The 13,835-nt window shown below is 45.2% G+C and overlaps 1 protein-coding gene across 6 annotated transcripts; it reads right to left on the reverse strand.

Annotated features, from left to right (window-relative positions):
* Positions 1-110: 110 nt before the first annotated feature.
* On the reverse strand, positions 111-7,819 carry LETMD1 (LETM1 domain containing 1). 6 transcript variants are annotated; one of them, XM_061127702.1, is made up of 9 exons: positions 7,663-7,819; positions 6,961-7,112; positions 5,247-5,362; positions 4,547-4,629; positions 3,041-3,227; positions 2,816-2,917; positions 2,563-2,715; positions 2,028-2,124; positions 111-1,122 (listed from the first exon to the last, which is right to left on the reverse strand). In XM_061127702.1, exons 1-9 carry the CDS (start codon positions 7,782-7,784, stop codon positions 1,052-1,054), a joined length of 1,083 nt encoding a protein of 360 aa, XP_060983685.1. In that variant the 5' UTR covers positions 7,785-7,819; the 3' UTR covers positions 111-1,051. The 6 variants fall into 6 exon arrangements, with proteins under 6 accessions (XP_060983685.1, XP_060983691.1, XP_060983722.1 ...); XM_061127708.1 differs by lacking the exon at positions 7,663-7,819 and having other exon boundaries at positions 5,247-5,366; positions 6,961-7,092; XM_061127739.1 differs by lacking the exons at positions 3,041-3,227; positions 5,247-5,362.
* Positions 7,820-13,835: the final 6,016 nt, after the last annotated feature.

Below are 13,835 nucleotides of genomic sequence, written 5' to 3' on the forward strand. Positions count from 1 at the left end.
ATCAGAAGATTCTATTCCAACCAATTATCTCTTCATTAGTTAGGTTATGTCAATCAGTCCTGTAAAAGGAGCCTTAGTAATTGGGGGATGCGTAAATAATTTCCAGCAACTGGTTTCAGGCAGTCTTTACTTGAGTTTAGAAACAGTACTTCATGCATTTACAATAAGTTACTACAGGTCACTGATATACACAGAGAAAAGCTGAACCCAACTTAACTATCTCAGTGTAGACCTCTGGGGCTGGGCAGTGATTAGTACCTTAACAGGACTGATCCATGGACCAAAGAAGGCAGCCACTATCAGTTACAGATGGATCGCTGCAACACAGTGGAGGTAGCAAAGAATTGAAGATCCAAAGGGGCTGTAGTACAGCCCAGAAATTAAGACAAGGGAAGTGAAGGCTGTAAACACTTGGGGAGAAAGTCAAGAAGCGCTTGTTATTTCCTTTTATCTTTTCCATTAGAATGTTCCTGTAAGTTATTCACTTACAGAAAAAAAAAGTGCTCAAAGGATTTGAAAAAACAGGAAGTGGTTATTCCAGTTCCCCAGTGAGGGGAACAACAGAAGCAACAAATCCCTATTTTTGGTCATATCAAAGTGTTGGGGGCATCCAAGTACATGCGTGGATGTAAAGGCTCCAGTATAAGCAGTGCTCCTCCCCTCACCAGCCAGGACCTGTCTTGAACAAAAACAGCTGTGAAGATTAGAGCAGCGAGTGAGTCCCAGGCCAAGTGAGGATTCCCTCCTGGGGCAAAAGCTCGGCCTCCCAGGATCTGATAAAACAGCACAGTTAAGACCAGTAGAGAGGCTACTGCCAGCTCCAGCGAATTCTGAGGAAGCTGGGATGGCACCTCTCATGGGCCACCCCACTAAGAGGGTTTCTTTCAGTTCCAGCTCCCACGTGGGCACCACGCCGTGAAGCCCATGGCACAGGTTCCTCTGTCTCCCACACACTTAACAGTGCACACAGACTTCGCTGACAAGTGCTGTTTGGTCCCACGCTGCTGGGCTGTGACTGCAGGATGATGCCAGCCACTTCATGCCTGTCCACTCAGCGCCTTGACCCAACGTAGTTGATGGAAAGCAGGACCACGTTGTGTAGCAAGAGGGACAGCTCAGTTTCTGAAAACACCATCAACGTTAATGGTCTGGCCAGGGAACAGCTTGCCTTCCAGCTACCGTGTTGTGCAGAGTGTGACACCAGAGGCGGGAAGCCAAGTGCGAGGAGGTGAGACACTAAGAGGCCATTGTCCTCAAAGTCCCACTGCTTGGTTCCAGTCCCTGCAGGTTTGCTTTCTTTCAAGCATATCTGTATTTACTTGATTCTCATGTGATGGCAGAAGAAAATTCATTAATGGTAATGGTACTTAACACCACTGTCACCCTTGGGATTTTTCTGGTAGAAGCTGGTCCTCAAGGGACATTTCTCAGCCACAAGGAGATTAGGAGGCTACCCTGACGTCAGGCTACCCTGACGTTCAGAGGCTTAGAAAATAACTAGGCCAAGGTTCCAAACAGGAGACCCACAGGCTTAACACCCATCTGTGGGTACTTTTCATTTAGCTAGGTGAGTGTCTTTGTTTTGAATTTGAATGGCTTTGGACTAGTACTTCTGTCCTGGAACAATTCTGTTCTGTTCTGTACTCCCTCTCCAAGTTACATGGCAATGTCTGGAGACATTTTTGGTTGTTAGCACTGGGTTGGGGGATGCTATTGGCATCTACAGGACAGAGGCCAGGGATATCGCTATGTTGTCCTGGAGTGCACAGCACAGCCCCCCACAGCAAAGCCATCAATAGTGCCAGGGTTGAAAACCCTGCTTCGTGCTCAGACTCCCACAATGCCCAGTCCTCCCTCTGGTCTCGCACAGTCTACTGCATTAGCTGCCTGTAGGCAAGTGACTGCGCCCTTTCAATTATACACACAAGTTAGATAAAGGTCTCACACTGATAATTAACTCCCAAATTACCTTAGAATACAAAAATGACTTGGCTTTTTGTTGCATTAACCATAGGGATTTGTCTTACCTTTCAGGCTGCAGGAAATCTGTAGCCATTCTCCCAGCCAAGTTCGACACCTCTCTTCAGCAATATGGGTGGAATTCAGGCCACGAAGATAACAAGCCTATACCACTCAGAAGAGAAAACAATCCTTAACTATCACAGGGCGAGTATGTCAAGGAAGTGTGAACCCACAAAGAATCCCAAATCCCCTCTAAATAAGTTAAAACCTCAATCCTACAAGAAACTTTTCACCATAGCAATGTGAACTCTGATGGACAAGATGAGAAGTGGAAAGGCCTTATACAATCTAAATCAGTAGATCTAAAATGTAGCATTCTTGATTTTTGAAGGACCAGAAGAAAAGACACATCAACCAAAATTACTGTGGGGAGTTCCTTCCCACAAATTAAGTTCAGGCAAGAAAAAAGATGTAGAAATGAAATGAGAGAATGAAGAGCCTGAACTCTGATGTAATGAGAGAGACAGGAGCTCCCTGGAAACTCCCAGCCCCTGAGAGCCCACCAAGGACTGCGGGTTGATACTGCAATGAAGCACTTACCGACTTTACCTCCTGAGCAGTCAGCTGGCCAACTCCCAGCTTTGCCAAAGCCTTGTCCAGTTGGTGGATTACAGTGGTGTGAGTCTTTAAACGGTGTCTCAATAAGACAGAAGGCAGATAAGGTGTGAGAAGCATGGCTCGACTCAAGGCTTTCTGTGACACAACAATATAGGGGGAGAAAGTCAACTTGGTGTTACTTTAAGACCTGGAGCGAGGTGAGGCCGTGGAAGAGAGAAAGCCTCAAAGTGCTCACCATCTGCAAAGCACGGAGCTGGTCCATGCCCAGAGGATGGTTAGTGAAACACTCTCTCAAAGCCAGGATATCATGTACTGCTGGGTGGGTACCACGTTGCATCTTGGGAGAGGTAAGAGATGGGTAGATGTTAGGAAGGTCCTGACTAGCCCTTTTACCTAGTTTTAGTGCATACTACATCTAACAAGATTCTTGGTTTGCAGGAGGGGTTAACTGGCAGAATACCTTGGCGCACAACTCTGTCATATGCCACTGGAGTCCTGCATCAGAAATGAGAGGGACAACTTTTTCTAAATAACAAAGGATTTCTGGGTGGGACTGCTTCCGGAGAGCATGATAGATATCTAAGAAATCAATTTGTTGCTTTGGGGTCCAGAAATGTTGGATCAGCAGTTGCCTAGGAAACAGGTACCTGAAAAGAAAAGGAATCACAAAATCACTTGCTGAAACTAGCATCTTTCAAAGTGAGCTAAGAGCATTTAGCAGACACGAATGCTAGGAGGAAGAGATGGAAACACTTTTTCCCTACCTTACTGTTCTTTCCTGAAAATGAGAGTCAGATCAAGGTTTAAAAGATACACTGAAGCCCGATTTCAAGCAATATTACTGAGGTTTATGTAAAAGGAAACAGTGCAAGGGACTAGCCTTGCACATAGCAATCAGACAAATGACTCCTTTTGAGCCAAAGCATGTGAAGAACATATTTTGGACTGAGTTTCAGAGCTGGAGAACATCACTGTGATGCTGACAACTTCAAACTGTTCACTGTCCCTATGTGCACACAAAATGGAATTTCTTTAATTCAATTCTCTACAAATGTGGTGGTTTTAAAACATGGTCACAAATTCCCTGGCACTCTTCTCATTGAGAAGTGAAGTCTAATGTCCCTGGTTTTTAAAAGACAAGTGACCGCATCAACCAAGAGAACAGAGCAGAAGTCAGTCTTTGTAACTTTCAAGGCTAGGTTATAAAAGGTCATGCAGATTCTTATTTGCTGAAACAGTCATTCTTGGAGCCCTGAGCTGCCATGTCAGAAGTCCCACTATCCCGAAGCCACCCACTACAGAAGCCACAGGTAGGCACCTGAGTTGACAGTCCCAGTCTTCCAAAGCCATCTCTGCTAAAGCACCAGGCCTAAGAGTGATCTTAGACCATCCTGACTAGTCCATTCAGCAGTTAGGTATTACTGAGAGACCTCTGTCAACACCATGCAGGAGAAAAATCATTTACCCACCTGAGCCCTGCCCAAATTCCTGCCCCATAAAATCATGAAAATGCTGACTGTTTCAAGCTTTTAAGCTTTGAGGTTGTTATATAGCAATAGATAGCCTAGCATGTAAGGTCATAGTTTAAAACCGTCATCTTTGGATATAAGGTAAAGTAATAAAGATTGATATTATCAGAATAAGAAATGAATTTTTCTCCAGAAGGGAAAAAAAAAAATGTCCTAAGTTGCTATGCCTCTCAGGGAGTGGGTTGTGCCTCTAGGGATAATGGAAAAGATCATTCTCTTATTTCACGTCACAGAGGAACAGCTAAGAGGCCAGGACATCTACTCCTACAGCCGTTCCAGTAACCCAGGTGGGTTTTATGAACTTTGGCCTAATGAGAAAACTGGAGCAGAAGTTTGGTAACCTTTGCCTAGATTCTGAAATGGAAAGCTCTTTATTTATAATTTTTAAAAAATCTACATATCTTCAACATGCTGGGGAGACAGAACTCTGTACTCACATTAGCAAGAAGACCAGGTAGTTGGCAAAGGGTGGAATGGAAAGAATACCTAGGAAAAGACACTTGGTGACGTCTCGACGAAACTAAGCAGAAATAAACACAGATGCAATTTTAACCCAAGTGTTTGATACAATGGACAATCCCTCCACCCCACTATGCAGTAAACGTCTATTTTAGCCCAGATAAAGATCAAGGTTATTTCTATCTGCCTCTGGTTAGTAAGTTCCTTAAGGACAGAGTCCAGATCTGTCCACTTTTGTATTCTAAACACTGTCTAGTACAGGACTGACATTAGACCAAATCCCTCAGTAAATTCTTCCTGATCTATAGAATGGGTCCTAGATTGTTATTCTCAGCTTCAAATCTATCAACAAGTCATCATCAAATACTACTTTCCTGCTGTCTTTTGGATCCTTCCGTGCAGATTTTTGTATGTTCAGAAACAAACAGGATTTTACTGTTTACAACTTTTATCCAGAAAGTGTGCCAAAAACTATGGAGCTGTGTTTGTGGGGGTGGGGGTGGGGGGTGCAGCAGGGTGGTGGTCACAAATGAACTGATTCTGCCAAATGATCTGATCTTCTGGCAAGGGGCAACAACTTGGTCAGTAGTGAAGGAAACAGAAAAGAAAAAACTTGAGATCTGGGTTAACTTTAATTATCTCAACATGAGCTTGCGGATATCTGTCCTTGGTGCATACCTGTCTCAAATGCTCCATCTCCCGGTATGGAAGTTGATGAAACTTTATATTATGTTTCCACATATTTGTCTTTATTCTTCTAGCCTTTTTGGCATCGGCCCATAACATCTGTAATCCTGCCTCATTAAAGCAGAGGACAGAGTGTGATGTTATCCCAATTTGATTACCACAGACTTATGCTCCATGTTCACCCACAAGACACACAAGTCCCTCCCTCCCCAACAGTACTCTAAATCAAACCTTTAAACTAGGTCACCTGAAACTCTTGTGAGGCTGACCTATATTTCGTTTCTTATCCTTCTCCCTTCTGCCTCCTACCAACCTCTGCCCCTAGAGTATCACCTCTCTTCCTGCCAAGCTGGTGTTCTCTGATCTACCAGGGAATGGTCTCCCTCTTCTGGTTCATTACTCACTCCCTTTTTAAAATAAAAATTCAATGATCTTTAATCTCAGTAAGTCTTGCCCAATTTATCCTGTGTATTTCTCAACCAGATATTAACTTATTTCCTCTCTAGAACACTTTTATGATTACTAGAATTCAACACACTTCTAAGATTGCATTTTCTCTCCATTCCAAGATAACCCTTACACTGATCTAGGACTTCAGTTTTTAAAAATGCTTTCCTATTTACGAATGAAATGGTATAATATCTAGGTTAGCTTCACAGTAATACAGGAGAAAGCCAATATATAAATGAAATAAGACTGGTGGACAGGAGTCAATAATTGTGGAAGTGAAGTTGAGAATATGAAAGTTCATTATATTACTCTACTCCTGTGTATGTTTAAAAATTTTCAGAATATAAGGCTTAAAAGCAAACAACCAAAATGTTTTCAGACTTTCTTTCCGTTTGAGTCTAGTATAAGCTGGGGAGCAGACGAAGCAGCCACTCTCATCTCCACTGTACAGCCTTTACAAGTCCATGAGGCTAGTAGTAATTATAATATTCAGAGCTGACAATGTGCAAGTTAACTATAATTGGTATTACAATAGAAGTACAGAGTATAATAGTTATAGCTACACTTACTGAGTACTTACTATGAATCAGGTCCTAAGGAGCTTACATGTAAGAATTTATTTCATCTTCATAACCATGCAGTTGATGGGTAGGTTCTATTACTACCCTCATTTTACAGATGAGAAAACCAAGAACAGAGAGCTTAGGTAACAAGTCCAGTCACCCTGCTAGTGACAAGCTGGGATTTGAACCCAGGCAGTCTGGCTTCAGAGTGGATGCTTGACATTATACCATCTCTTAGTAACTAGCAGAGCTCTGATTTTAACTGAAACATTCCAAAACCAAGTACATACAGTGCTCTTTTCACAACATGCCACCAAACAGAGATCTGTGACAAACATTAAACCACATTTTCTTACAAGCCAAGTGAACTGATAAAGCACAGGGCAGGTCTGTGCAGCTATGGATCTCTGCCTTGTGCATGACAAATAACTCCTACTATAGGCAGATGTGTGGTTAAGCAAAGTGCAAAAATACCTATATTCCTCCTACGTGTTGTGAAAGGTTGTTTCTCATATTACACTTCTAGAAACATCCTCAAGATCTAACTTATAAGAAGTAGTTTAATGCTCAAGCATTTATGAAACACAAGACACACCAGCTCACTTCCCCATGCAGAGCCGGAAATGATCTTACTTATTCCCTCTGACAATGCCCAAGAGCTGATCCAATGGATTTTTTAGTTTTGTCTTTACCTTTCATGAAGATTGTATACAGGACATAGAAGCGGGGGAAATGACGACCCAAGAAACGATGGTATTTCCCATTAATCACTTTTGTCTTGGTCACCACATAAGAGATCAAGCTCTTCACATCTGCCTTTGGAGAAAGATGAAGCTTTGAAGACCTACAAGGAAGATGAAAGAGACTATCTGGGAACCAGCCCTGGAAGCCGCTTCTGGCGCAGGGGTCCGTAAATGTAAAACACAGGCTTCAGAGAATGTATGCTAAGACCTGAAACTTCTGAAATCCAAGGAAGATCTTGAGATCACGGAGAGATAAGCAATTAGACTGAGAAAAACAGATAAGGCAGATAAGAGGCCAGACAAGAATGAATGTCGGGGAAGTGGCGAGCCTGGAGAAAGCAGGCCTGAGGGACAATTTGAGCAGCAGGCTAAAGCCAAAGAGGTGAGATCCAGGTAAGCAGCAGTAAAATCTTGAGCCGAAAAAGGGCGGCTCAGGACACGTGGAGAATTCAAACAACACGCTGCGCTGAGAATTGAGAGGGTCAGAAAGCCAGGTCTCTAGCAGGGATACGGGTGCGACTTCTTAGCGGAAGAATAAAAATCCAGGGGCCAGGGCGTGGAGCCCTGAGAATTAAGACAGCATGCAAACAATATTGAGACACTGGCAGGGCATGAACGTCAAAAATGTTTTTCTCTCTCCAAGTCCCTCACCGAGGGGCCCCCCAGGTCAGGCCAGAGCGAACAAACTGCAGCCTCCGGACGACATAGAGTCCAGGGGGCACCGCCGAACCCCACAAAGCAGCCCGAGCCCAACACACTCTGGAGAGCGCCATCTTCGCAGCGAGGGAGGGGCAGACAGAGGAAAGTCGTCTTCAGGTCAAAGTTCCCGTACGTTGCGTTCCTTCGACAACGCATGCGCCTTTCCTGAGCGCTCATTGGTAACCATAGACCGCTCGCCTCGCGTGCCCCAGCGGCGAGCAGTGGACGCGAAGCCTAAGAGCGGAAGGAGGTCTAGGATTGGATGCCTCCAGCACTTCCTGGTTTAGAGGCGCCGGAACCCGGCTATCCCAGAGGGAGCGAGGGAGTATCTGCCGTTGGTTGGGTTGCGGTTCTGCGAAGTTCGCTCTTTGAGGGTCTGGTGACCCCTTGAGAAGCTCTAGGGCCTCCAGGTTTCCTGGCACCGCCGCCCTTGTTTACTGTCCGTGTGCCGCCAGGCTTTGGGGCTTTAGCGCGGCAGGTGCCAGCGATCAGTTAGGCAGGGCCTCTGGGCACGGCGCCTCCTTGGTCCTGGGAGGACCCCCGGCGCCCTCTGGTGCCAGTCAAGGTCTGGCCGCGAAGGTTGACGGTCTGGGAGTGGCCCCTGCGTGGACCACTTTCGCCCTTCCCTTTTGTGGGCGTTTATCAAAGTAGGTCTGTGGGAATGATGTCTTTCATTAAGTGCCTCCTGAACACCAAGCTTGGGTCTCAACCTTAATGTCACTTTTGTGAGAGGCTGTCTCCGACCAGAAGGACATGCATTTTCTCCCGTTACCCACCGTGTATTTTCTTTATAGCATTTAACCACATCGTTTATAGGTTTGTTTCTTTTGACCGGCTGCCTGAACCAGCCTGAGGGCAAGCACCTTCTTGTCTTAGTTACTGTTGTACTGTACCGCCACCGCTAGGTGTCATGCCTGTCGCCTGAAGTGAAGTGAAATCGCTCAGTCGTGTCCGACTCTTTGCGATCCCTTGGACTGTAGCCTACCAGTCTCCTCCGTCCATGGGATTTTCCAGGGAAGAGTACTGGAGTCGGTTGCCATTTCCTTCACCAGAGGATCTTCCCGGCCCAGGGATGGAACCCGGGTCTCCCGCATTAGTAGTTGCCCAATAAACGTGTTTGACTACATTCATTAATACCTGAAACTGGGATGGATTGCCAGAAGTGATGTTGCAGGAAGGGGGAACCCCAGCTACGGCCAGAGAGTGGGTTTTCATCTAATAATTGGAAATGAATTGTATGAGGACATACATATGCTGACAAAGTAAGAGACCTTATTAGGTAGGGGCGTCTGGACAGAGAGCAGCAGGGTAACAGAACCCGGAGCTGCTCTGCCGCTTGGGTCAGCCTCAGGTTTTATGATGATGGAGTTAGTTTTCTGGTTGTCTCTGGCAAATTATTCTAAGGGTCCTTTCTGGTGGCGCGTGCATCACCCTGCCAAGATGGATTCCAGTGAGAAGGATTTGGGGAGGTTGGTAGGACATATGTGAGGCAGGAAATGGATGGGCTTCAGTCTAGGCATTTATAGTTGGGCTCCTGTTCACGCTTCCTGGGATGAGCGCCGTTGGTCACCAGCCACCTAATACATTTCCTGAAGCAAAAGACAAATGAGCTCTAGGACTACATATTTATGACCGGACTCCTGTCTATATTTTGAGATCTCAGCAACAGCAATAGGGTAAATAACCAGACATTAGGCATCTTTATGGCAGCGACAGAGTGGGACTGCTGCTGCTGCTAAGTCGCTTCAGTCGTGTCCGACTCTGTGCGACCCCACAGACGGCAGCCCACCAGGCTCCCCCGTCCCTGGGATTCTCCAGGCAAGAACACTGGAGTCGGTTGCCAGTTCGTCTCCAATGCATGAAAGTGAAAAGTGAAAGTGAAGTCATTGAGTCGTGTCCGATTCTTAGTGACCCTATGGACTGCAGCCCACCAGGCTCCTCCGTTCATGGGACTTTCCAGGCAAAAGTACTGGAGTGGGGTGCCATTGCCGTCTCCAAGAGTGGGACTAAACCCTATTAAAAGACTATAAGAGGTAATCACACACCTCCCATCCTTGGGGCAAAGGACACATTTCACATGTGCAGAAAGACTCCTTGGGGGTCAAAAGGGGGTGAGGTGGGGGGGTGGGGGGCGCCACTCCATAATATGTGATGCTAATACGTGATCCCATAGGTTCCTGGACTGAAATCTATCTTGGAAAAAAACCTGTGCACTCATAGTGGGGAGGGTCTTAAGGCAGGTCAGATGTGGAAAAAGAAACCAGATAATTGGCTAAAGGTAAACAAAGACAGGTGTTGGAGAAGACTCTTGAGAGTCCCTTGGACTGCAAGGAGATCCAACCAGTCCATCCCGAAGGAGATCAGTCCTGGGTGTTCATTGGAAGGACTGATGCTGAAGCTGGCACTCCAATACTTTGGCCACCTCATGCAGAGTTGACTCATTGGAAAAGACCCTGATGCTGGAAGGGATTGGGGGCAGGAGGAGAAGGGGATGACAGAGGATAAGATGGCTGGATGGCATCACCGACTCGATGGGCATGAGTTTGAATAAACTCCGGGAGTTTGTGATGGATAGGGAGGCCTGGTGTGCTGCGATTCATGGGGTCGCAAAGAGTCGGACATGACTGAGCAACTGAACTGACCTGAACTGAGCTGAAACAAAGACCTGGAAGAACTGACCTATATAAATGACTTAACCCCCTCTTCACTACACTCCTCCTTATTCAGGGAGACACCCCACACCCTTTCTTTCCTGGTGTGCATCTCTTCCTTGCTTCTATCTTAACAAACTATTTCTCTGTGTGTTCTCCCACCTGTGGTTGTGCTATATCTCTAAAAATAAACTTTGTACCTGCAGTTTAGTTTTTGCCTCTGTGAGAAATACATTTTTTCATTGGGGGCAAAGTTCCAGGGAAAAATAGCTCTACCTCTAACCCTTGCTGGTCTGGTGGCTAGGATTCCAGATTTTCATCCAGGCTACTCAGGTTCAATTCCTGGGCAAGGAATTAAGATCTCATTTTACACCACCACCCACTGCTGCCTTGCCAAAATCATACAGACTGGCATCTCCTCTCTTTCACCTTTCCCAAATTATTCTGGTTGGTAGTAGCTTGTAGTTTCACTTCCTTACCAGGACCTCCTGTTGTAAGATAACTCATGCAAGTGGTTACTATCTTGCCTGATCAGGTCAGTGGTTCCCCTAACAACCACCTGCTGAGACTTCATTCTCAAGATATTCTTTGGGAAATAGGGCATGGGTCTCTTTGTTCTGTAACTACTTCCTGCTGAGAGTGGACATAGCCCTGCCTGGTAGAAATCTCTTGCCACCTGATCTAAATCAAGGTATTCTGTGCCTGAAATTAGCATTCATCCTAATAATAACAGTTGAGCCTGAAACTGTTGGACCCTGTCAGAAATGAACCGTGTAAACAGTTGAAGCAGACAGTGGCCAAGCATGAGGTCTAACAGGGTGGTCATCGCTGGGCCAAGCAAAGGAAGGCAAAATCTGGGGTGATGGCTGTAGGTTGTGTGACTTTTCCTCTGGTTATTGATGGTGCAGTTAACAAAGCAGTGCTTCAGGAATCTTGTGCTCAGCTTGACATTACCATCCTCTGCCTGGGTAGGGGCTCCAGTTCTGCAGAAGAACTCAGAGGTAGTGTTAGGCATGTTCCTTGAGGAGAAGCCAGGACCTTGCCCCAAGGCTGTACCACTCTATTCGACTATTCTTCCCTGGTTTTTACATTGCCTGTCTTCCCTGATTAGCAACTGTGTGAATTTGCCCTTTGAAGCTCAGGGAAGGTCCAGGAGGCTGAATGAAGTTTATATCCTACAAACAAGAAACAGGGGACACAGAAAGGGTTTGTATTTTGGATCAGTATACAGAAGGATCAGTATTCTGCTGAGTTTTAATTTGGGAAACTGGGTGATGATGGCTCTGGCCATTTCCTGCTAAAATGAGGTATAGTCCTGCCTCAATTTGGAGAATAGACCCTGAATTGGAAGTATTTCTAAGTCCTGGATCTGAGTTTAGTGTGATTAAGATCTCAATCCCTTGGGAATTTAGAAGAATAAGCCTGAAACTCAGTCTGGACTTGCACTTCAAGGGAGACTTGAAACCAGATAGCCAGTTGTTTATTTTTTAATTTTTATTTATTTATTTTTGGTTGCACTGGGTATTTGTTGCCACATGCGTGCTCTCTCTAGTTGCGGCAAGCGGGGGCCACTCTTCGTTGTGGTTCACGGGCTTTTCATTACAGTGGCCTCTCTTGTGGAGCATGGGCTCTAGTTGTGGCACACGGGCCCAGTAGCTCTGAGGCATGTGGAATCTTCCTGGACCAGGGATCAAACCCATGTGCCCTGCATTGGCAGGTGGACTCCTATCCACTATGCCACCAGGGAAGTCCTGCCAGTTGTCTAATTTTATCTAAGTTTTAACTCCTGATGTAGTATTAACATATATACAACAGGAGCTATTGGCCATTACTTATGTCTCCCCTTTTTGATTAACATCTGATCTAAAACTTTATTCTTTAAAATATTTAATAGTTATAAGAGGATACTGTTAGGTAGTTAGACTAGGAAACAGAAGTCCAAAATGACAGCAGCTAAAAGACAAGGAAGGGAAAAGTCCACGAAAATAGAACAAAGCAAAGTCAAAGGAAGGTCCGAGGACCGGAGTGAGGACCTCAGGTAGAACAAACAGCACTCCTGGCTAGCCCAATAGGGCAGGCCCAGGGGGGAGGAAAAAAACATATAAAAAGAGGAGCCAAAGGGCCGGGACTCTCTGCTCTTCGCATCTTTGGGTCAGCATTCCCTCATGCCTCGAGGATGTATTTTCCTGCTATTTTCTAAATAAAACTGTGCTGTAACACGGAGCTGTAACACTGATCTGTCTAAGAGCTATAACATGGTCTGTCCAAGAGCTGTGACACGCCGAGGGCCTTAATGTCTGTCGTTTCAAATTTTTGTTGAGACGAGACAGAACCAAGGAGATTACACTTGCCTGACAGATATCTTGAAACCATAAGATTGCAGCTACTAGTGGACACTAATTTGAGAATGGCTAATGCCATTCTAAGCTGGTCTGACATAGCTCAGAAAATTTGAGTTTTCAGCAATTCAGGAACATGTCTGAAATCCACAATGGTCACCGAATTTTACCTTGAATGTCTGAACCAGTTACTCTGTTTTGACTTTCGAATGTATTAACATTTCCCTCCTCAATGGCCAAAGCAGATGTCACTGTTAACAGTCTCTGTGCCTTTCTAGATATAGAAGATGCAAGAACTTGGGCTCATAAAATCTTCTGAAAATAGTTATCTCAAGGTCTGTTCTGCCAGTTTTTCTCACAGCACAGAGTGCATCATTCCTTGTCTCCACCCTGAACTCCTTTCAGGGGGCGTTGAAGGTCAGTGGCCACAGTGGCCATTGACTGAGCTGTTTTGGTCAGTGGTTCCCCTAACAGTGGCATTCAGTTGCTTCCAAGAGTTAATAATCCCCCTGAGTACATATGAATATTCACCTACCATGGGAGGATAGGCAGTGTAGTACAAAGTCCATCCCATTTGGACCAGGGGTCTAGGTTTAAATCTGAGCCCTGCCGTTTCCTTTAGTGTGTGTGTGACCTTGAACATCACTTTAGTTATGAGTTTATTTCCTCTACAATGGTACCTATTTTTGTAAAACTTCTTTGAAGATCCAAGAAGACTGTTGTGAATGTTCCCACAGTATGTATTGCTTTATGGGACACAGAGCTTTATAGTCCCATAGGTTGTTTATGCTTGAACCACTCATGTAATCCGAGGAAAATTTCTATAAATGAGTGTATTTCTGCAAGATGGGGATGGGTGGGGCAGAAAGTTGACTAACACATGATTTCCATCTTCAGACAATTCCTAAGTCCTCTCAACAGCCCTCAATGTATTTCTCAAGAATGTTCAGCTCTAGGACTTCCCTGGTGGTCCAGTGGTTAAGACTCTGCACTTTCAATGCAGGGGCCATGTATTCAATCCCTGATCGCAGAAGTTCTGCATGCCGTCTATTGTGACCAAAAAAAAAAAAAAATTGTTCAGCTCTAAAATTCTAGAATATCTCAGAAAGATGGGGCTAAGGTCAGAGACAGGTTT

The sequence above is a fragment of the Dama dama genome, chromosome 3 (genome assembly GCF_033118175.1).
Source record: "Dama dama isolate Ldn47 chromosome 3, ASM3311817v1, whole genome shotgun sequence".
Lineage (NCBI taxonomy): Eukaryota > Metazoa > Chordata > Mammalia > Artiodactyla > Cervidae > Dama > Dama dama.